Below are 23,334 nucleotides of genomic sequence, written 5' to 3' on the forward strand. Positions count from 1 at the left end.
GAAGGATCTTTTCCAATCTATTAATTAGAAGGCAATTGAAAATATCAGCCAACTTCAGCTAGTAGTGCCAGTGTGGGGAATACAGGCTCCCAGGGTTGTTAGTGCCAGGCTAATTGGAAATGTTAGCCAAAGCAACCACATTCCCCACAGTCTCCAGAATTACTCTTGGCAGAAAAATACTGTAGCCTGAATTAATTGAGTTAGGCATGAGTTATATGTATAGAATCAGCCATGGATGTGTTAAATAAGCTCTTTTTAATGGGAAACCAACCCATTTAGAGGATTCATCTTCCCAAGTACTGAGGGCAGCTTTATGAAGACACGGAAATTAATAAAGAAGGAAAAGTGACTTGAAAAAATAGTTGTTTTCAGTCTTTTAGTTACATAGTTCTACAAATTAAGAGTTACTTTTAAACATATTTTAACCTTAAAAATCAGTTGCATTTTATGAAATGGATCAAATGCCTTTTATTTAGCAGTTTTTAAATAAGCAGACCCATCTGTAAATTGACATCTCTACTGGAACTTTATTCCATTATGGGTTTGTGAACAGATACCACAGAGAGGTGGAAACCTAGTACCACGTGGTGGTCATCTGAAAGGTTTTTTAATTTGTTCACTCCAGTAGCTTTAGGCTACACCATACCTGAACCATCCCCAAAAGACTGTTGCATGTCTATATTTTAAAATGTGTCCGGGGCGCCTGCGTGGCTCAGGTGGTTAAGTGTCCAACTCTTGATTTTGCCTCAGGTCATGATCTCACAGTTCCTGAGATTGAGCCCCGTGTCGGGCTCAGTGCTGACAGCGCAGAGCCTGCTTGGGATTTTGTCTGTCCCCCTCTCTCTGCCCCTTCCCTGCTTGCACACTCTCTCTCTCTCTCTTCTCTCTCTCTCAAAAATAAATAAATCAACTTTAAAAAAATCTCCCAACGTTTCTCTACAGCGTTTGGGATAGTATTAAAAATCTTACGTCAGTCTAAAATATAACGCTGTACGGTGTAGTAACCGCATTGCCCTTGCTTAACAATTTGGGTTGACTTTATCATCTAGGAATCTGGTTACAGTTTTAGCTGCCACAAAAATTCTTAAAATCTTTTCAGAGGCCTTACTTTGTTGGATGGCTTTGAGGAAAAAAGGCATGTACCAAGTGCATACAGAAAATAGAACCCTTTATTCAGTCAGACATTAAACATTTGGGTTCTAGCATGCACCTTCCACTCCCTTACCTCCTAGCTATTTATGGCATGAGGGGAATTTATGAAAGTTCACTGAGAAACATCATACATATATGGACATCAAAATAGATGAGTGCATAACACTCCTATCACAAGTTCATAATATCGCATAACAGATTACCTCAAAACCGGATGGCTTAAAACAATTACTTTCTTAGGCTCATGCGTTCTCAGTTGGGAATTTGAACCAGGCACTGGGGGAATGAAGTATGTGTTCCACAATTTCTAGAGCTTCAGCTGGACAGAGAGGCTCATTGATTGGGATCTGGAATCTTCTGGTGGAGTCTTGACTCGCTAGTGGTCACTGCTGGCTTAGATGGAACGTCATCTGGGGCTCCCTTGCAACGTGGCAGCCCCAGAGGAGTCAGAGTTGCGAAAAATGAGTCTTCTGGGGAAAAGACAGAAGCTTTATCACCTCTTCAGACCTAGCTTTGGAAGTCACACAGCTTCATTTCCACTCTATTCTGTCAGTAGCAAGCGCGTCACAATGTCACAAGCCCACTCAAGTTCGAGGGAAAGGACCATAGACTTTCTTAGTCATGCAAAACCATTAAAAACCTTCCTTTCCCCTTGTCTTTGTATAGCACATACAGTGTTTCAGGCACTGAGTCCTAAGATCGTCAGATACAAGGGCACAGACTTTGAAGGGCAAAGTCTTGTTCCTACCTCTGCTTCTCTTCCAAGTGTCCTGGGAAGAGGGAGAAGGAAGGCAAACATGTACCTGGGGATGCAGTGGTAGGTAGGACGGCACTCATCCTGGCACCCGGTACAGCTCTGCTAGCCCGAGGGGTGTGGCTTGGGGGCGCTCAAACACTGCTCTTCTCAGTTAATAAATGGAAGACATCACTGCCTGCTCCCTTACTGGTAAGGACAGGGAACCCGTGAGATGAACAGTATTCCTGCCACAGGTGTCACACTTCAAAAGCAGGACCATGTGTCCTTTTCCCTTGGGTGACTCACACGAGGTCAGCAAAATATTTAATCTGGGGGAGGAGATAATTAAGAAATATGTTACGATTTTATTAGCTATAAAATTTAAAATTTTTAAAACTACAAATTAGAAAGAAATGGAAAAATATTTAAGTAAATAGTAAAAGGGCAGAAGAAAGATCAAATAGGATAAAAGAGACTATGTTCCTTAAAATATTTAAAGCCTTTTACATTTATAATTTATCTCCAAATTTTATCTTGCAGAATGAAAGATTTCAGAAGGCACGTCCTTTCCCCCACTCCTCCCAGTGGCTAGGGGAGTATCTTTGTCCCTGAGGTTATTAACACATCTTGAAAAGAACATTTCCAAGGGTGAACCATTCTCTGCTATTTAGCCACGTAGGAGTCCACGTTTTCCATGTTCCTCTATGCTTCCTTCTCTTATCCCTGCCCGTTCACAGTCTGGCATAACGTTAGAGGTTATTGACAGTTGACATTCTTCACAAGTTAGCAGGAACCTTATAGGACCTAGAAGAACATCTGGACTCTGATTATTATTAGGACTTGTAACCAAATGTGTGACCTTTCTAAAAAGTGAGTGCTCTAAGAATTCTAAGTGTTACAAGACTGACACTTTGCCCAAAGATGGTGCCTCTCTTCGGTACGTGAGTCTAAACGGAAAAGAGACACTTGCTCACCCAGGATGTGGCAGAGAAGATGTCCTGTGATTATCTGCCAGGTGAGCTCGGTGGTGAAGAGAGGTGCAGTGGTGCAGGGCATGGGCTGCCTGCGACATGCTTGAGGGAATGGGGAGTAAGCCGATTCGGTGGGGTCTCGGATGTAGATAATATGCAATGTACTTCAGTTTCATCGGTAATAAAGAGGAGGTGAGGCAAAACTGAGCAGCTCGGGCCCAGGGAAGGGCTGATTTGACATATTCTGTGTACACACACCAGCTTGCTGGCCTTCTGGAGAGCAGTTGTGACCGGGAATGGAAGACAAGCACCCTGCGCCCCGCCTCCTGGGAAGCAGTTCCATTTGTCTGGAGGCCATGGGTGCTGATTCGGTGCTCTCAGGTGGGGTCTGGGTGTGGGATGATGATAGATTAACAACAACTGTGGATCAGGTTGTATGAGAAGAACACTCGGCTGAAATAGGAAGGTTTCTAATGCCACACCCCATGCCCAGTTTGAGTGTCTTAATCAGCAGAGTGGGTTTGTGCTCCAAGATTCCTTCACATCTAGTAGAGATCAATCTTGTCCTTGAACTCAGTTGCGCTATAGAAACCTGCATTGGGGCATGCGCAGGATTCTGAAATGGAAACAAGCCAGGGAGCCCTGAAAATATGCCCCTTTTGGTTTGTGGACACCGGCAGTAGAAAGTCAGGCCAGAAGGTGGCTAGCGATTGTATCGCCTCGTGTCAAATATAGCTTAGTGCCTAGATCTGTTCTAGAATAATGAAGGGTGTGGGCTTGAAGCCTCCTTTCTGCTCTTTGTCTAATTGGAGTGAAGTTTTCTTTCCTTGCTCAGAGCAGGAACTTAATTGCTCCTCTTGGGGCGGTTCTGATCCTGTTTGCTCACATGCTGCATGATCTCCCCACAGGCAGAGAATCGGGTACTGGTAGCAGACACGTGCCAGCCCTTCCCTGTAGACCAGCCACCACCCAGGCCCCGGCTCTTCCTCTTCCTCTGTGTGACACATGACAAGGCCAGGGCCCCTGAGGTCCCTACTGCCTGAGTCTGATCAGATTATTGACAATAGACCTAAAAAGTGACTAGAGCTACTCCTTTCTGTTAGGACCGTGTTTTAGTAGGGAACTTCGGACAAGGCTGACTTGAAATGATTAAAAGTCAGCTTCCAAGCAAAGCTAGTGTATCTCCGTAATCTTGTGTAGTTTAAATTAGGTTTTATTAGAAAGGGTCTGTGTTCCAGAGATCATAATCTCTCAGAACCATTTGGAGCCACGCTCCCTATAAAATATCAAAGTTAATGACTTTCCGTCTGTAAAACTTCACTAACAGTGATGCTTAGACATATCTAATTTCTGATAAACAACGATAAACATCCACATTACCACCCCTATCAGTTCATCTGAATCTCTGTGTTCTAAAGCATTATCTTTTTTTTTTTTTTTTTCTTAAACCCTATTCATTTCTGTCAACAAAAAGAGCTGGGTAATATTTTATTCACAAATGCTGTTTGCAACGTGGCCTCCTTCTTGGTTTCCAGACAGATTCTCCACATCACCTGTACCTTTGGACATGTTCTTCCTCCAGAGCCCAAGCCCCGGAGCTCTCTGAGAGCCTGGCACAGTCTGTCCCAGAAGACCACGGGGATGCTGTCTCCCATGGCATTCTCCAGCTTCGCTGGCTAACCTCTCAGCTGTAGTTCGCTTTTGCGCTACAACAGCTTGTGTGAATATCAATTTTTTTCTTCCCAGATATCCCTTTTATATTAAACTCCATGTCATACATGAGTATTTCCTTTTACTCAAAAGCTTCTCTCATGTTTGAAGTACTTTATTCACCTACTGTCCCTTATTTTTGCTTATTCTCGATCACTTCTAAACATTTACCAGTGAGCCTCACTTCCTTCATTCGGTGAACTCTGTGTACTCTTACCCCTTTGGACTCTACAGATAGTGTTTCTAAAACTTGTTTCTAAGGTTCCAGCAACTCTGGGTCTTCTACAGGTTGTTAAGGACCGCGCACATAGTAGCACATCTTGAAAGGTGGAAAATTTGGTGTCCTCTATCTAAACAAGTTGGAGTTTATTTAGCAATTGTGCCTGATACTGAAGCAGGAAAAAAAAAATGTTAGCAACATAGGGAAAACGTCTTGAAGGCTACAGAATGCCTCTTCTAATTCTTTAGTGAGCCGCAGTGCTGTGGCCCTTTAAAAGAAAAGTCTAGTCCCCATCATCCATCTTTCCCATTCTTTTTTCTCATTTAAGCCGCAGACAGTCCGGCTTTTACCATATTAAAGCAAATCAACCTAGTAAGGAACAGACTGGCTTTTATTTACTGGCTATAGTTCTAAGCACCAGAAATGGGCAAAGGAGACCAAACAAAGAAATAGGAAAAATGAGGCATTGAAAGGGAGCCAGCATCGGGGTTTGGAAGACATGAGGCTTCCGTGGCGGCAGGATGTGCCTTTCTTGCACTGTTTACTCTGAGCTCAGAAATAGAGGAGGAAAGAAGGTAGATCACACTACAGCTCAAAGTGGATACAAAACATACCAGGGTGTGCAAGGAGTGTAATCAGACACTGGATGTAATTATGCAAATGTGTGTATGAACGGTTTTTCTATGAATACATCGTCTGCAGCAACCTTAACACTCAAGGTTAAAGTAAGCATAAGGGCGTGATAGGCCAGCCACGCGGTGACTTTGCACAAGTAGCAGCTGAAAAATGTTATGCCTTACTGTTTGCATCTGAATGTACTTTGAAACCTTGATAATATGAACTTTGAATCTTAAAGATTAATAGGACTTCCACTCCCTTCCTGGAAAGGGCATCACCTTGCTCGGGGAGGGGAGGCTGGGGAATTAAGTCTGAGGATGAACGTGCCAGGGTTGTTTTTTAATCTGTTCACCCTCGTGACACTTCAGGCTAGTTGTATGTTTATTTTATTTTTAATTAAACTTCACCTGGAATGTGTTTCAGTGGTAAGCATTTGGAGGCCCGCTTCGAGGAAGGAAATGCTTAAATTTGCTTAGGAGGAAAATGTGCTTTCATCTTTCTTTATAAAATAAATCGAGAACTTCAAACATTTCTGAGGGCCCTGGGCCCAACCGTCTGATTAGAATGCTAAGATCCATTCAGTGTTAGCATGTAAAAGGTTTTCTTTGTGTGAACATAGATAAAATGCTGTGGATTATGGGTATGAAATATTTGTTCTACTATATGGCTGATATGAGGATTCCATGCCTGAGCATGGGTCAGGGCAGTTAAGTTTTTTTCTTTTAAGTCTATTAAGACAACCTACTGGAGTGTTTTCGTTTTACTTCAAAGAATTTGAAGCATCATGGAAGACTACAAAGGCATTAAATATATATTTCCAGCCTCATAAGAAACTTAAGAGTAACGATAACACGTAGAAGTGAATTCAGCCATTGTTCCACATGCCTACCGGACGTTCAACTCTGCAAGCAGCGATTGAGCTCTCTTGATTGTCCAAAGCACTGTTACAAGGGAAGCAGATATGGGCAAGATTCAAAGGCATGTGACCCATATTTAGGGATCAGTGAGAAATAGCTCACCATTGCAGGAATGCAAGTGTTCAAGAGTCGGGGGGCAAAGTGGGAAAGGAGAGGACTGGGGAGGGCTTTTCTAGCCACACCAAGCTGCCTAGACAGATCTTAGGTGCTATGCGTCTCCAGAACTGTCGATCCCCGCAGTGAGGGCAGACTTGCTCTTGGTTGGTCAGATTGGGCACTTTGACCAACCCAAGTGAGGAAGATCTTAGAAAAGGTGCGTTGGGGTCCCTGGGTGTCTCAGTCAGTTAAGTGTCCAACTTTGGCTCAGGTCATGTCTTAAAGTTTGTGGGTTCGAGCCCTGCGTCGGGCACTATGCTGACAGCTCGGAGCCTGGAGCCTGCTTCGGATGCTGTGTCTCCCTCTCTCTCTGCTCCTCCCCCACCCACACTCTGTCTCTGTCTCTCAAAAATGAATAAATGTTAAAAAGAAGGAAGGAAGGAAGGAAGGAAGGAAGGAAGGAAGGAAGGAAGGAAGGAAAGACGGAAGAAATGGTGCATTGCCTCGTACCTGAGAGAACCTTTTTTATTTTGTTAACCAAAGCCACTTTAGAAGGACCATAAGTACAATGTGTTACTTGTCTCAGTTACAGCCTCTTCTGTAGTGTTTCATGTTAAGGATGACATTTCATTGTCATGTGCTTTATGTACGAAGGAACACACCCCTAGAAGCTTTCCTTCTGCTGGTTTTGTTCATCCAAACCAGGAAATGAAACAATTGTTCAAAATGCCTTCCTCATTTTCCTACTGTATGCTTTGTTTTTAATCGTGTACGTTGTTGTACTGTTTTCTTTTAGGGAAAAAGAAACAGCGGTTTCAGACAGTGCTTCTTTGGAAGTCAGAAGCACTGCAAGTTGACAAAGCTTTGTCCGGCCATGGGGTACACGTTCAGGCTGGCTGCTCGGAATGACATTGGCACCAGGTAGGATGTTCCCTCGCCTTCATGCCGTTAAACGTACCGTGTGGTGATTCTGTGTCTTCCTCTCATGTTGCTGGAAGGCATGAAGACATCCACCGCCTCCACACTGGACCGATTTGAGATTTTCCTAGAGGGAATCGAACGAGAGGGTAGAAGGCTTCCCCAGAGGTGAGGAGTGCTGCTGTGTGGCCTCTGTGTGGTCTCACACGCTGTAATGCCAAGGCCCCACTAGGGGTCTCTGAGAGCCAAGATGAAGGCAGCAGTTTAGGTTTTGAAAGAAATACCTCTTAAGGCGTTGTTTTTTTTCAGAACACGCGCTGTTTCCTTTCATCACTTTAGCAAGCTACTTGTTCAGCTGCCTTTTCCAGTTGTATCTGAGGTTGCCTGATAGAGAGGAAGGGGTGCTGGGCCAGCCATTGTCGTCAAGCCCTGGCAGATACTCACAGGATTGAAGAAAACCTGGACCGGCCAGGGCACCACAGCTTGCCTCCAGGCTGCGGAACAAAGGCAAGAGCAGGTGTCCAGTGGCGCGTCTGTGGATTAAAGACGCTTTGAAAAGGCCATATTTCAATTGCACTTCCTGGGTAACTCTTGATTAAGGGAAAAATCCTTCGTCTTTCATCACTGCTCATTGAAAATCTTAAAGGTTCAGCACATCATTGGTCACCAAGCTTTTTTCCAGCCTCAAGAACATCACAAGGTTTTACAGCCCTCTGTCCCCACCCATGATAGCTGTTGCATTTTTAGAGTCTACTAGTTGAAAAAGTCATAATGATAAAGGCTTCAAGAGTTTGTAAGTGAATCGGAAGCACCCACAAACTTTCAAAAAATAGCCCCGTCTGTATTTGTAAAACATTTATTTCATCAGCAGACAATTATCTCTGCTCACACTGATTTGAAGGTTCCTTGGTAGCTGTGGGTCATAGCTTAGTAACACTGCACAGTGTTGTGCTTTCTGCTGGGTGCTTTCAGGGGGAAATCAATTCTTAAATATATTGTCCTGTGATGTGGTGTGCTTTTTTTAGTAGCAGAGTGAAGTGGGGAATCAGGCAGACCGAGAGTTGGGGTAGGGGATATCACATAAAGGATACTTGCCTTCCTTTGTTTGCTGAATCTGTCATGCCCCGGCCTTTCCAACCCAAGCAAGTTGGGCAGTAGGTAGGCTCATCCTTCCTCTTTTAAAATGCCAAGACTCCTGGGGCACCTGGGTGGCTCAGTCGGTTGAGCGTCCGACTTTGGCTCAGGTCATGATCTCACAGCTCCTGAGTTCGAGCCCCGCGTCGGGCTCTGTGCTGACGGCTCAGAGCCTGCAGCCTGCTTCGGATTCTGTGTCTCCCTCTCTCTCTGCCCCTCCCCTGCTAGCACTCTGTCTCTCTTTCTCTCAAAAATAATAAACTTAAAAAAAATTTTTTTTTTTAAATGCCAAGACTCCTCACATGTTCCTAAATGTGCATCTTACTGGGTTTATCTCTCTGTAGTGGTTATAGCCAAGAGGTGGTATGTTACACGTTAGGAAACATCCCTCAGATGCCCTCTGCACCAAGACTTGTTCGAGCTGGAGTCACATGGGTCACGTTGCAGTGGAATAAACCAGAAGGTTGTTCACCTGAGGAAGTGGTCACCTACACCTTGGAAATCCAGGAGGATGAAAACGTAAGCTTTGTAGATTTTGTACCCTTGCGTGTGTTTTGTGTAAGTCACGTTGTCGTTAACATAACAGGACACCATCAAATTATGTTCAAATTACGTTTGGTTCAAAACCAAAGTCTCAATACCTACCACTACCATCACCGGCAGCAACCTGTCCTTGCCACAGTCATCCCTGTCTCAGTGACATTCCTGTCCTTTTGTTCAGGGAAGCCAGAAAATTCGGAGTTGTCCTTGAACCCATCCGTATAATGAGTCGGCAAATCCTTTTCAATCTTGCTTCAAAAATCAACCAGAAATCTGGCCATTTCTTAGTATCTAAGGCTACTATCCTTTCGCAAGCCACCATTGTCTCATCCCTGAATAATTGCAGTGGTCTCTAAGTATTTTCCCTACCCTCCTCCTTCTCTGCTATAGTCTGTTTTCCACACAAAGCCTGAGTGATCTGTTGAATAGAGTAGATCCTGTCGATGCTCTGCCTAGAACCCTTCCTATCTCTGGGCCTTCACCTCAGAGCCCTTACAATGCCTATAAGGTTCTTTGCTATAGGATTTTTCTTTAATGTCCTTGTTTCTGCCCTTGTGTGTTTGAACACGAGAGCAAGCCCTAGCCTCAGGGCCTTTGCAGTTTCTATGCCTTGTAGCTAGAAGGCCCTTCCACTTATCTTTGACTCTTCCCTCATTTCCCTGAGGATCTCTTCTCTCACACGTCTTCTGCGGAGAGCCCTCCCCTGGCCGCCTTGTATAACAGTACTATCCAGTAGAACTTTCCACAGTGATGGAAATGTTCTGTGGTTTGTGCTATCCGATAAAGGTAGTGCCTAGTCACACATGATGATTGAGCTCTTGAAATATGGCTGTGGGGCCAAGGAACTGAATTTTCAACTGTATTTAGTTTAAATTTAAAGACCCCATGTGGCTGCTTTAGTTAACCTGCACAGCTATAGAGTAGCACCTCACTAGATCCGCCCCTCGGTCTTTTGACCCAACTTGATATTTTGGGCCACAGCACCTAATACCGCATAAAATGCTTCATAGTTAGATCCGTTTCATTTTTTAATCACTTTGTGTACCTGGCATGTAAGTTTCTTGTGGGCAAGGCTTTGTTCTTGGACAGTGCTGAACCCCTAGTATGTGGAAGGAAGCCTGATGCGTAGAAGGTGCTCGGTGATATTTAATGATTGAGTGGATGGACGGATGATTGAGAATACAGTTGAATGAATTCAGTACATTCAGCTTTTAGTGGGATATTTATCCTCTTAAAAGGATCATGCCTTTCCCATCCCAGGTGTCCTTTCTTCCTTGGCCAGAAGAGGACACTGTGTGGTCAGAAACCTCAGCCTCTGTGTATCACATAGCACATTGCAGCTGGACAGCGAAGACTGCAAAAGAAGAGGCTTTTTTGATAATAACGTTAAATACGTATTTTAAAAATGTACGCTGCTTTCTCACATAGTACTACTTGGTGGCTTAATTCTTTATTGAAAATACTTATTGAGGAACCTTTCCTCTGTAAGGAAAGCATATGGTGGCATCCATTCCAAAGCAAATTTACATCCTCTCAAAGAGAGAGCATTGTTCTCATTCATGTTTCTATTAGCCTCACAAGAAAGTTCTACAGACCCAGCAGAACCTACAATGAGACAAGATTATTTTTTTACTTGAAGCTGGAGCACGGTACACAGCACCATGGACTCCGACTCCCCTTTCTGCCGTAGCCGCCAGACAGACCTCTGGCAGCCGGTGGTGATGGGAAGAGGCAAAAGAAAGATCCCATACACAAAAGTATTTAATGCCCAGATTTCATGATACTGATGTCTCTTTCTGGCTTTGTTTTTGCAGGATAACCTTTTCCACCCAAAATACACTGGAGAGGATTTAACCTGTACTGTGAAAAATCTCAAAAGAAGCACACAGTATAAATTCAGGGTGAGTCAATCGTTTTGGTACCTGAACTGCTTGAAAAAAGAAGCAGTTGCATGTTTCACCCATTTACCATTTCAAACGGACTCTGTCCGTTAAGAAAATTTTGAAGTTCCCTGCACTTTGCATTTTTAAAGTGACACAAAATGCACACCATACTTTAATTTTAAACCCTAGTTTTGAGAGAGAAAGCTACTGTCGTGTGCTGTAACAAATTGCATTACAGCGTGGCCAGATGCCCTCACCCAGGAGCACCCAAACTGAATGCTCAGTGCACCTATCTCTCCCCCACTTTTCGATGTTTCTCCTTTTTATTAGATTTCTCTTTCACTCTCCCTCTTCCTTTGCTCTCCTGCCCATTTCTTTCCTTTTGTCTTCCATTACCCACTCCCTCCCTACTTAGGCTTTGCTTTGGTGGTTAACAACCACTGTTAATATGACCATAGGACTTTGTGTTGTAACGAGAAACAAAGCTTTGCAACTGATAAGAGAGGAAAAAAAGCAGGGATATACCTGAGTGGCTCAGCTGGTAGTGCATCCGATTTAGGCTCAGGTCATGATCTCGCGGTTCACAAGTTCTTGTCCCGAGTCAGGCTCTGTGCTGACAGCTCAGAGCCTGGAGCCTGCTCCGGATTCTGTGTCTTCCTCTCTCTCTGCCCCTCCTCTTGCTCTGTCTCTCTCTCTCTCCAAAATAAACATTTAGAATATAGAGAGAGAGAAAAAGCAGTAAATAGCATCCTTTGCCATGGCACCCTTTATTAATCCATGCACAGCACTGGGTTTTCTGATAGGACTGTGTGCGGTTTGGAGAGAGATTTATCTTTTGATTCTACCCTTCCTTCTCTGATTTGGAGGCCAAATGATGTAGCTTGGCATGTAGTAGTCATTCAGTAAACAGTTGTTAGATCACCAAGTGAAGTGTGTGACTATTTGAGGAAAATGACAGTTTCTGATATTTAACAAACGCTTGCTATTTGGTGCCATGAGAACATAGGTAGGTATACTGCTAGCATTTCTCCACAAGGTGGCATTGCCCTACTCTTAAATAAGTAAGGTTATTTTTACCTGCTTTCCCCTCCCCCAATTTCTTCCCACAAAACGATAAGAACTAGGTGGTAACATACTGGTTCTATGTCTTCTTGAAAGGGTAAAAATGTCTTTAGCTACGACCCACCTTAGTGTTTTATTTGTAATTGTCAATAGCTAACTGTACAGAAAATAAGCACCCCATAAAGGAAATAACTTGTAAATCAGTTGTTTGAGATTGAGAGAGAGGAGAAATGTCTGTCTGTGTGAATTTACAGATGCCTTGATCTTGCCTTGGTAAAACGTTGCCATTTCTTCAATACATGACATCTAAAGCATGTTCATATTTTTTCCGTGGTGTTATAGCTGACTGCTTCTAATGTGGAAGGGAAGAGTTGTCCAAGTGAAGTGCTGGTGTGTACGACGAGTCCTGACAGGCCCGGACCCCCCACAAGACCCCTCATCAAAGGACCAGTTACATCTCATGGCTTTAGTGTCAAATGGGGTATGTTTCGCTACCATTGCTGTTGCTTGTTTTTGATAGATTTTTAAAAACTGATCTCAGTGGTGACAAACCAAAATAAGAAATAAGAGGTATTATTTGTGGGGATTTTACAGATTTGGAATATATGTATGAGAAACATCCAGAGAATTCCACTGGAATTGTCCATTTTACGAGCATTTTACTTTACGATTGTTCCCGTATTGTTTTGCCTCCTACACTTTTATTACTGATTTGAATGTAGTAATCTCTGAATATGTATTCATTCTTCAGTAACTTGCCCTTAACAATGGTAGTGATATTTAATGTGAAAAATGGATTTATAAAATTAGTATTGAGAATAAATTTCAAACTTTAGGTATGTCATCTTAAGTAAATTTTGACATACAGAATGTTCAAGTTAAGAACTAGGAAAACTTTCGTTTTTGTTGTTTGTATGTAACCAGAAGTTTTGAACTTCAGGAATTTTTCTTTTTTCTTTTTTTAAATGTTTATTTATTTTTGAAAGAGAGAGAGCACCCATGAGTGAGGGAGGGGCAGAGTCAGAGGGAGGCAAGAGAATCTGAAGCAGGCTCCGGGCTGTCCCAAAGCCCAACATGGAGGTCGAACTCAAGAACTATGAGATCGTGACCTGAGCCGAAGTGAGATGCTCAACCAACTGAGCCATCCAGGGGCGCACCCCACTTCAGGAATTTTTCCTGTTGAAGTTCATTAAATGGTGTTTGAGGGTATCTGGTGGAAGGATATTCTGGCTCACCTCTGCAGCTCGGATTATTTCAATCAAGTGAATGCCTTTAGAATGTTGATAAAGATTTGCAATTATATGTAAAACTGCTGGGATGTGTAGAATTGTCACTAATGTGTCATAATAGTATTAGATTCCTGAAAGACAGAAAAAGGAAAAAGAAAAGGATTTAATTTTTTTATTTTTTAATTTTTTTTTAATGTTTATTTATTTTTGAGAGAGACAGAGTGCGAGTGGGGGAGGGGCAGAGATCGAGAGGGAGACAGAATCTGAAACAGGCTCCAGGCTCTGAGCTGTCAGCACAGAGCCCGATGCGGGGCCCAAACTCAGAAACTGTGAGATCATGACCTGAGCCGAAGTCGGAAGCTTAACCGACTAAGCCACCCAGGCACCCCAAAAAAGAGACTTAAAATAAGATTTTACCTGGCAGCCAGGTCATATAAAGGGAATTTAAAATATTATTAAAGAGGCTCCTGGCTGGCTTGGTCGGTAGAGCATGTGACTCTTGATCTCAGGGTTGTAAATTCAAACCCTGTGTTGGATATAGAGATTACATAAAAATAAAGTCTTAAAAAAAAAAAAACCCACAGAGCATTTTTTTTTAAGTTTATTTATTTTGAGAGAGAGCAAGAATGAGGGAGGAGCAGAGAGAGAGAGAAGGAGAGGGAGAATCCTAAGCAGGCTCCGCATTGTCAGCACAGAGCCCCACGTGGGGCAGGAAATCATATACCATGAGATCGTGACCTGAGCCGAGATCAGGAGCCAGACACTTAACTGACTGAGCCACCCAAGCGCCCCAACACAAAACGTTATTAAACTGTTATTGGAGGTCAACCATTGAGACATAAAACTGTTTCAAGTTACCTAATAATTTTGAGGCAGAATTATTAGGATATCTATTTCCTTGGAAGATGGACGTGATTAAGAGAAACTGTAAAAATCTAGGTGTGCTTTTCTTGCCGGATTGTGAAGCTTTTTCCTCACAAAATCCTAGAAAGTAAATGTTTACTTTCATTAGCTATATGCTATAATATTTAACTTTGTAATTACTGTTTTAAATCTCTCTTACTGAAATGTGTATACATTCATGGAAATACCAAGCGAAAGAAGGGCCATGAGGTTCCTAAGTCTGTATCTGAAATAGAGACTTGGCAGAACTGATGGTAGAGGGAACTTCTGCATATTCTTACAAAATTACAACGCAAGGTATTTTGCTGCTCAGAAAAGAAAACTCTCACGGACGGAGTCAGCAGTGGAGTAAATACCCACAGTCCACAGGGCTCTGGTAATAAGCCAGCACCCCTTCCTCAGACCACCTGTCTGGTGCGTTCTCGACTCACAAATTCGGTTGCATATCAGATTCCCTTGGGATATACAGTAGGCTTAGTGGCAAACCGTGATGGAACATATTTGTTACGTGTTGATGTCTTGTTTATTTTATCAGTAAATTTTGCACTTCTCTTTCCTTCCCTCTCCATCTCAAAAGAATCCGGTCACTGGTAATCTAAGTGAGGTAAAGAATAAAATAAATAATAAAAGAGTTACATATTTCATCTTATATAAAAATTGAATGTTAAAGAGCAGGCTTCAGAATTCTCAAAGTCGATTTATTAACTTAACTCTTAGAAAAATTAATTCATAGTTTGAGTTTTGCTCGTATTTTGCTAAATAACTGACGTTTCTAGACCTAAGAACTTCGAATAATCTGATAGCGCTCAGGGCTTCTTGGTGGTTTTGTTTGTTTCTTTTGTTTTTCAAGAGTAATACAGTAATTATTATACCTTTTGCTTAAATTCAGAATTAAGGAGTATAATGTGACATGTTTTCTGTCTTCTAATGATATTTGTTAATAAAAATCTATGCCCTTTCATAACTAATAAGGCATTTGCTTACTCTCCAGATCCTCCCAAGGATAATGGTGGTTCAGAAATACTCAAGTACTTGCTGGAGATTACTGATGGAAATTCTGAAGGTGAAGTTTTAGGAAATTGTTTTCCTCAAATCCAGTACCAACCTCTACTTTCTAACGTCCTAAAACATCTGTATGGTAATAGCGGGAAGCCGTCAATTCTAACGGTAGTGCCATTACAACAAATAGACCGTAATCACATATTTACAGTTTTCTCTTTTACACATAGCATCAGGGATCAGGGTATGCTTGAAATGTACATTTTTACCATGTTTTTAAATGTTCCGCGTCCTTTCTTTAAGCCAGAGGTCCTAATTAATCGAATAATTAAATTTTCATCCCCTGTCTTGGCACACTTTCGCTGAAAATTCTTACGAGCAGAGGGAGTGTCAGAAGCAATCAGCAGGAAGGATAAGGTGGAGAGAGCAGGCCAGTTTGGTAATCGACAAGTTCCCACGTACAGCGATGGCAAACAAAACATCGTATTATCGGGAGAGAGTGACAGTGTCACAGTCCCACTTTCCTGACAAGTTTAGCAAATGTCTTTCCATCTTTGTGACGTCTGAGTCAGACTGTCATCACTTGTGCACTATGTGGATTAAAGTAGTACAGTGTTAAAGATCAGATTCCTTAAGAAGTGCCTTTAAAAATACTCGATCTTTTTTTTCTAATAAAACTCATTAGGCTTTAATAGAAAAAAAAAATAGCCTTCAGAACTTTTAAAACGACCTATCTCGCCATTCTGATAATCCCCGTAACCATTCATAACGGTGACTTTTGCGAACAAGCTGGGCAGGCGTGGGCTGCTCTTTTGCCCTCTACTTGCGGTGACCACCTGGAGCTCTGGTTTTCGAGCCCGTCCGCTTCTATTTTGGACTAAGAACGTAAGAATGCTTTGAGGTGGGCACAGCTGTTCTCATCATAAAGTCCTCTTCTGGGCTAAAAATTTGATTTAGTTTTTTACGTTAAAAAAACCTACCGAAGACAGAAGTCAGGTGTCTGCCGTGGCTCCTTGTGAAAGCATGTTTTCCATTTTCGTGACTCTCTTGACCACTGATGATATCAAATCAAACTAGATGCCGTTCTCTACTGAAAGTTAACAGCTTTCCCAGCACATAAAGTGGGTGATTAATTGAATCTTGTCAGTCATCCCTGTTCCCATGTGCCTCTTCCCAGGTTTCTAGCCAGCGATGTCCTAATAACACTTTTTAGTGCCCACCCACAGCCCCCATGGCCCTGGTGCCTGTGACTTCATTGTAAATCTGTCCTAATAAGTGGCCGAGGGAAACTTACTTTAGTAAAGTGTCTTGGGTAATGGGGAAAAATGTTTTCTTGGAAACAACTTCATGGAGAGAAGGCCTTGGTGAAATAGTCCCCCAGACGTGTGGCTCTGTAAGGAGAGCGACACAGAGGAGGGAAGCCTGCAGCAGCCCAGATTTGTGAGGCGGGCGGGCAGCGGGGGGAAGCGGCCCCCGATGCTTTGTCCCTGGTGGCGTCAGCCTTACCGGGCAGTCAGACCGCTGCAGCCTTCAGCAGCCCTGCTTACTTTCTTTAGTCCCGGGAAGTGGCCAGATAACTAGGTCACCTGAGTGCTCCATCTTTAATTCGTCACCCTCCCAGCCCTTTTTGTCTCTTACGTGAGCTCTGTGAAGACGGCAGGCCTTTCCCCAAAGGACTCTGTACGTGATGGGGAGATTTCACCCCCCCCGTGCCCTCCAGCACGTGAGAGCAGGAGGGACTCTTGAGCATGTCCCAGACTGACCAGGAGCCTCCTGGCTGGGCAGCCTTCCCCTACCCAGCCGGCCCCCAAGGCCTTCTCTCACCACAACCATCCCACAGCTCGCTTGACCCCATGCTCTGTCTCCGTTTCCGCCCCCCCCCCCCGCCCCGTGCCAACGACGGGTTTCTGTGGTTTCCAGCATCCGAACCTCATAGTCAGCAAATATAATAATGGTGGTATTAAGTAGTCTAGCCTGCAGTACTAAGTATGAAAAATGACTCCGTGTCATTTTAAATATTTAACTTTGGGAAGGGAAGGGAGAGAGGGCCCTTGGCTATTTAAAAAAAGAAAAAAAAAGAAAATAGGAGATGCTGGTTTTCATGGAAACCGCTTAGAGCTTGTTACCCTCAGGAATGGCTGCTACTGTTCCACGTTTGCAGGAGGCACAAACTCACACGCGAGTCTTGTTTTACAGCGAGCCAGTGGGAGGTGGCATACAGCGGATCGGCTACAGAATACACTTTCACCCACTTGAAACCGGGCACTTTGTACAAACTCCGAGCGTGCTGCATCAGTACTGGTGGACACAGTCAGGTCGGTTTTGCCGTGGCGTGAAAGGAAAACCTCTTGGGTCGGGTTCAGACAGCCACTCTGTAACATCACGAGACAATTACTCTCTTAGAATGCATCGTCACAGCACAGCCTGCCACGGGGTCACATCAGGAAATGAAAACAAGAGTTTTTTCCAGTTGCGTTTTCGGAGGACATGAAAGATAGGCCCGGGTGATTCTCACCTAAACTGTGGAATTGTCAAGGCGCGTTTGTCACTTAGTTATTTCTCGGAAGACTTTGGCATGATCCCAGGTGACGGTTGAAAATTGAGTGTTGTCCGGAATTCGTCTCGCTACATAAGAAGAACCTGAGTTATTGCAGTACTAGAAAAGGATAGAATTCAGGGCCAAAAAGACGTGACCTCCTGCACAGCTCTGCTGTTACCAAACCTGGCAGTTTTGTGAGAACAGGGGATGCGCCTTCCCCAAGGTGCTTTACTGCCATCTGCTGGAAAAACCACACAAATCTATGACGACTGAGCTGAGTAACACCATTGCAGTTGTGCAGTGCCCAACTTACACACCTGTAGGCAGCAGCATATCCCTTGCTCTCTGCTCTTTACTTGACCTGAGATCGGCTAACATGTCAGGAGCCTTGGTTTCGACCACACAGGGTTCTCATAGGCTTAAAATAACCTCAGAAATACACAGGGAGTGCACTAGAAATCAGATACTAACTGGCTGTAACGCGCATTCAGAAATGAATGAAAGGCAAGATGGTAAAAAGCCATTTTCATCGTAGGGATGTTTCACATCATGGTTTGAAACCATTAATAGTGAGAGACGGTAGCTTATAGCCCTGTGCTGGGTTTATGTTTCTCAAGAAGACTTGCCGTTAGGGTGCCTGGCTTTGCAGTCAGCAGTCAGCACACCTCCACTGGTGTCCTGTGTTTTTCTTTTTCCCGCAAGGATAGCAGTGCCGTGATGTTTAGGCTACCCACATAGACAGACTGTGAAAAGAAGGTCCAGTTAGACCACCGTCCAGCGCCAGAGCTCTCTGTAGTGCTTCCCTGGGTGGGCTGTCCCCACATCCAGGCCCCAGAGGGTCAGCAGGCACCTCCTGTGTGAGGTGTCTAGGGTACCTCTCCCCTGCAGCACTTCTTCTTGGGGAAAAGGGAGGAGTCTGGCCAAGCTGCAGAGTTGCACCTTGTTTTCTCCTCTTGCAGACAGTCGACTTCCACATCCCCAGCCTTGCACAATCAGCTCCTAAAAGGAGGCCCGCTTATTTTAGCATTAAAAGAACCTGCCGGTTAATGTCAGACTCAGTTGATTAATACTGAATTTATTTGCTCTTCTGCCCCCGTATGTGGATGGTTTCACCATTTATAGCACCATTTAAAAATGTCATCCAGCTGTTGTTTTGTGTTCTCTTCTGTCCTCACGACAGATCTCTCTAATTTTGGCTTAAAGGAAAGCAGTTGTGTGCTTAGAATACACAACCCGTGGCTACGAATCTGACTTCATAAATGAGCATTTTTACCAGTGCCACATGCAGTGTATGTTCACGCCTGACACGCACACGGGAGGAGACCCTTCTGCACAGAAATCAAGTGTGCACATTCACCGTGTGATCCCCTTTGGGCAGCATGTTCAGTTACAGGGTAGGATCTGCCTGGGATGTAGAAGTCTGGTGAATTCACAGTAACTAAGAGATGGTTCTCTCCGGTGTTTCTCCTGCAGTGCTCTGAAAGTCTCCCTGCTCGCACACTAAGCATTGCACCAGGTCAGTGTCGACCACCGAGGGTTTTGGGTAGACCAAAGCACAAAGAAGTCCACTTAGAGTGGGGTGAGTGAACAAATCTTCACGTTGACATTGACGGTTGGGACAACTGGAGATGGAATTGGAGATTTCATGCTTTGTGATTAAGTTGGCAGTCTGCTAACGACCGTAGTCCTTCCTGTTGAAAATGTCCGCTGTCTGTCTGATGTGTGCTGGCTTGGGTTTGTGTTCTGCGGCACGCCGTCGCCCATCCTGAGGGAGCTACGCTCACTGGGCATTCTCTGTCCTTCGGAGGACACTTGCCTAGAAAATCTTGCACAGCGGCCAGTCTTTCCCAGGAGTTTTTCAACTCTATTCACAAAAGCAAAGTTGCGTGCAATGTAGAGATTAAAGCGAGGTTCGTAAGGTAACCTCTGATTCTCCTCGTCTTTTGTCACATGTGGGCCCTGGCACTTTGCAGTATGGATTCGAGCTATACAAGCATTTCCTGTTGTGACAGCAGTTTGCAGCATGTAAACTCGCAAATACAAACCTGCAGAACTCCATCAGACTGTTTTTTTGCCACTACTCGTGTCTGCAACGTCATAAAATATTGTGCCAACCTTGGGTCATTTATCTTGATTTAACGTGGCCTTTGGTTTTAAGTTAGAGAGAAGATTTTCTCCCTCTGTTTCTTCCTTGTCTTACAGTGTAGACATTTGCCAAGGGGTTCTGTTGTTTCCAAATTATTTTGTTGAAGTAATTGAATGTACTTAGATGTAGTTTGGAAAGTACGGATAACATCCTTCAGAAACTTTTTCCTCCGTATCGCTTTTCTTTTGGGGGGAAGGGAGGGTTCCTTTTTGTAGGAGAGATACTGAGGACCAGCCGCCATGTGTTACAAACCTTGTGGGAAACCAGGTGTGAGCTGCTCAACTGGAAGCACAAAAATGTTCTAAGATGAAAAGCGTTCTCCATTCCCAGACGTTCCTGCCTCAGAAAGTGGCTGTGAGGTCTCGGAGTACAGTGTGGAGATGACGGAACCCGAGGATGTGGCTTCGGAGGTGTACCATGGGCCAGAGCTCGAGTGCACCGTGGGCAACCTGCTCCCCGGAACTGTGTATCGTTTCCGGGTGAGGGCTCTGAATGACGGAGGGGTGAGTACAGGCTTGTGCACCATAACCAGAATACCAAGGTGCTGACACTTCCGTATCCTCCCCCCCCTGAAATTCCTCAGCAGTATCTATCCAGCCTTGGTAACCATTAAAGAAGGGTATGTGAATCTCATTTCTGAATTGATACATTGTTGTGACTTCATATTGACCCAGCATTAGAAATTTCTGTCTTCAAATCATTCTGTTAAGAAAGAGTTCAAGGTTACCAAGAAAGAACATCACCCTTTAGCTATTTTGGGTTGTTTTCAAAACAATTTCCTTCTTAACCCAGCTATAGAAGCCTTGCCCTTCTATACGCAGCAATATCTCAGGTCAGTTTTTAGAACTGGAGTGGGGTAGAGTCCAGGGAGGCCAGCTTCTGGTTTTTGTTTTGTTTCAAATGAAGACCGGAGAACTCTTCTCAGCCCATCATAGATTGGAAGTCTGTGTCTAGATTATACCCATATCGTATTTATTTTATTTTCAATGTTTTATTTATTTTTGAGAGCGAGAGAGAGAGAGACACAGACCACGATCAGGGGAGGGTCAGAAAGGGAAACAGAACCCACGAAGCAGGCTCCAGGCTCCAAGCTGCCAGCACAGAGCCCGATGTGGGGCTCGAGCCTGTAAACCACAAGATGATGACCTGAGCTGAAGTCAGACACTCAACTGACTGAGCCCCTAGATTACACCCCTATTTTAAATCGCAGAGTAATGTGGGTTTGGGGGGGTGGGATTCATGATGAGAACAAGGTAACCAGAAACTGTCTTTCTGGTGCAGGCTGCTGCTGTACCCCTCCCCACTTCCAGGTATACTCGTGATTTGTACAGATGGGTTCCATGTAAATAAGTAGATATAATTAATTGATGGGATTTTTAAAAATAAGAAAGCGCAACTGAGAGCAGCATGAAGTTGGTGATTTTCTCTCGTTCTCGGTAGCCCTGTGCAAGCCTGGCAGAGGAACATGCGTGGGTCTCCAGTCTATTTCCTGTTGGCCACACTGTGAAAACACTTGGTCTGAAGTAGCATCTCAAACCTTTAGCAGGAGCTGGATTCCTTCTAATTCCCAGCTAGGAAAGAAATTCAGACACAGTACGACTATCTAAATTAAAAAAAAAAAAAAAAAGAAGAAGAGGATGACGACAACCAGAGTGGATCTAACCAATAACAATGTTTTGATGAGAAGATAAGAAAGCTGATGCACCTGAGCTTACATAATTAAAAAGCAGTGGCAGGTGATGACCACAGATGCTGCAGAAAATGTTTTACTGGTGTTTTTGCTCTTTTCCCTGTCAGCTGTGCAGGGCATCTCTGCCATAACAAAGATAAATCTGCCACTCTGATGCTCTGAGTTTTACTTTCTGTCAAAGAAGAAATTTTTTATCATCTAATTTATCTAATTTATCATCTAACTTATCATCTAAAAATATTATCATCAGCCTTAATTTATTCCTGTTACATTGAAAGTTACCCAGGGGCGCCTGGGTGGCTCAGTCGGTTAAGCATCTGATTTTGGCTCAGGTCACAGTCTCGTGATTCATGAGTTTAAGCCCCACATCTGGCTCTGTGCTGACGGCTCACAGAATTGGATAACCAATTTCGAGTCGATTTTTGTGTGCTAAAAATTAAGCTGCAGTGTACATCTGACTTAGTTATCTTTGACTTAGTTTTCTTTGCTGTCCTGGGAGACATGTTGAAACAGAATGCCATGCTGCGTCAGAAATCAGCATGGTTTTGTTTCTGATGGCACAATAAAGGGGAAATGTTTGGTAAACCAACTTTCTGATCCTTTTGAATAAAAAGAAATAATACATACATAATAGACATCTACCCCTCAGAGAGTGTATGTAGGAAGAAACCTTATGCACATTCAATTGAAAGTGAAAACCTTTAGGCAGTATTTTTTAACCAGTTGTACTGATGATGGTGTTAGTCTGTCTAGCCCTTATTTGGTTATAAGCTTGTGTGTGAACACACACGTGTGTGTTCACACTATACATACAGGCATGTGTGTGTTCTTCCCTTTCAGTATGGCCCCTATTCTGATGTCTCAGAAATTACCACTGCTGCAGGGCCTCCTGGACAGTGCAAAGCACCTTGTATTTCTTTTACGCCTGATGGATGTGTCCTAGTGAGTTGGGAGGTAAGTCAGGCACGTGTTCTGCATCGATTTCTGTTTCTTGTACTTGATCTGCCCCCAAATGCAAGTTACGAGGAACCTACAAAGCTCTAATTCACATGTAGGTGATTTTACACATTAATCTCTCTTGGCGCTTGCTTCTATCGCTTGGAGTTGTGGAAATTTTACCACTGGTTAGAACTGAGAGGAAATCGACTACCTCTTTCATGCCTTTCTCTTCCATGTATTTGAAATACCCAGGGGCGTGTTGCTCTGTTTCCCTAAGTTTAGTTAGCTGAGCACAAACATCATGGGATTTTCCTTCTCAGTGAAATTAACTACTTAAATCTCTGCTTTCCAGAGTCCAGAAAGCTCTGGTGCCGACATCTCAGAGTACAGGTTGGAATGGGGAGAAGATGAAGAATCCTTAGAACTCATTTATCACGGGACAGATACCGGCTTTGAGATAAGGGACCTGTTGCCCGCTGCACAATATTGCTGTAGACTACAGGTAGGTTGACATGACTCCGATGTTACTCATAGACCCAGGTGTTCCATGAAGGACTCTGGGGCAGTGACCCAAAGGCTTGTGATGGAGACTATCAAGACGGATGATACGGAATGAAGAGTCCTTTTAAATGAAAATAAATTGAATTGTTTTGGTCTTATAATTAATGTCTGCTTCTCTGGGAGGTCCTGTAGCAGAAGGACAAAATCCAATTCTGCACCACTCTCCTTTTTTCCACCCTTGTGTCCTGTCTGTGAACTCACTGAATAAGTGACCAAATCCAGGGCCGAGGGGTCAGTCACAGCTCCTTAGGGAAGGTTCCTTCTCTGTGAATTCCCCTGAGATGCATGTTTCAGTGGGAAAGACGCTTAAGACTGGCAAAAGACACGAGACGTGTATGCCAGTTGTTAAATGGAGCCAGAAACAAACATTA

General features: G+C 43.7%; 1 protein-coding gene across 2 annotated transcripts in view; it reads left to right on the plus strand.

The window, feature by feature from the left end:
* The window catches only part of FNDC3B (fibronectin type III domain containing 3B), a 361,487-nt gene that overhangs the window by 288,792 nt on the left and 49,361 nt on the right, over positions 1 to 23,334 (plus strand). For both annotated transcript variants that reach the window (XM_047099654.1, XM_047099655.1), the window contains exons 12-21: positions 7,217 to 7,341; positions 8,817 to 8,991; positions 10,827 to 10,913; positions 12,300 to 12,438; positions 15,081 to 15,152; positions 17,285 to 17,403; positions 19,101 to 19,206; positions 20,104 to 20,276; positions 22,304 to 22,417; positions 22,755 to 22,904. In XM_047099654.1, coding sequence (XP_046955610.1) covers positions 7,217 to 7,341; positions 8,817 to 8,991; positions 10,827 to 10,913; positions 12,300 to 12,438; positions 15,081 to 15,152; positions 17,285 to 17,403; positions 19,101 to 19,206; positions 20,104 to 20,276; positions 22,304 to 22,417; positions 22,755 to 22,904 — 1,260 coding nt within the window. The remainder of the gene's footprint in view (positions 1 to 7,216; positions 7,342 to 8,816; positions 8,992 to 10,826; positions 10,914 to 12,299; positions 12,439 to 15,080; positions 15,153 to 17,284; positions 17,404 to 19,100; positions 19,207 to 20,103; positions 20,277 to 22,303; positions 22,418 to 22,754; positions 22,905 to 23,334) is intronic.

Source organism: Lynx rufus, unplaced genomic scaffold (assembly GCF_022079265.1).
Source record: "Lynx rufus isolate CCGP_SWC_20201006 ecotype Redwood Valley unplaced genomic scaffold, mLynRuf1.p SCAF_5, whole genome shotgun sequence".
NCBI lineage: Eukaryota > Metazoa > Chordata > Mammalia > Carnivora > Felidae > Lynx > Lynx rufus.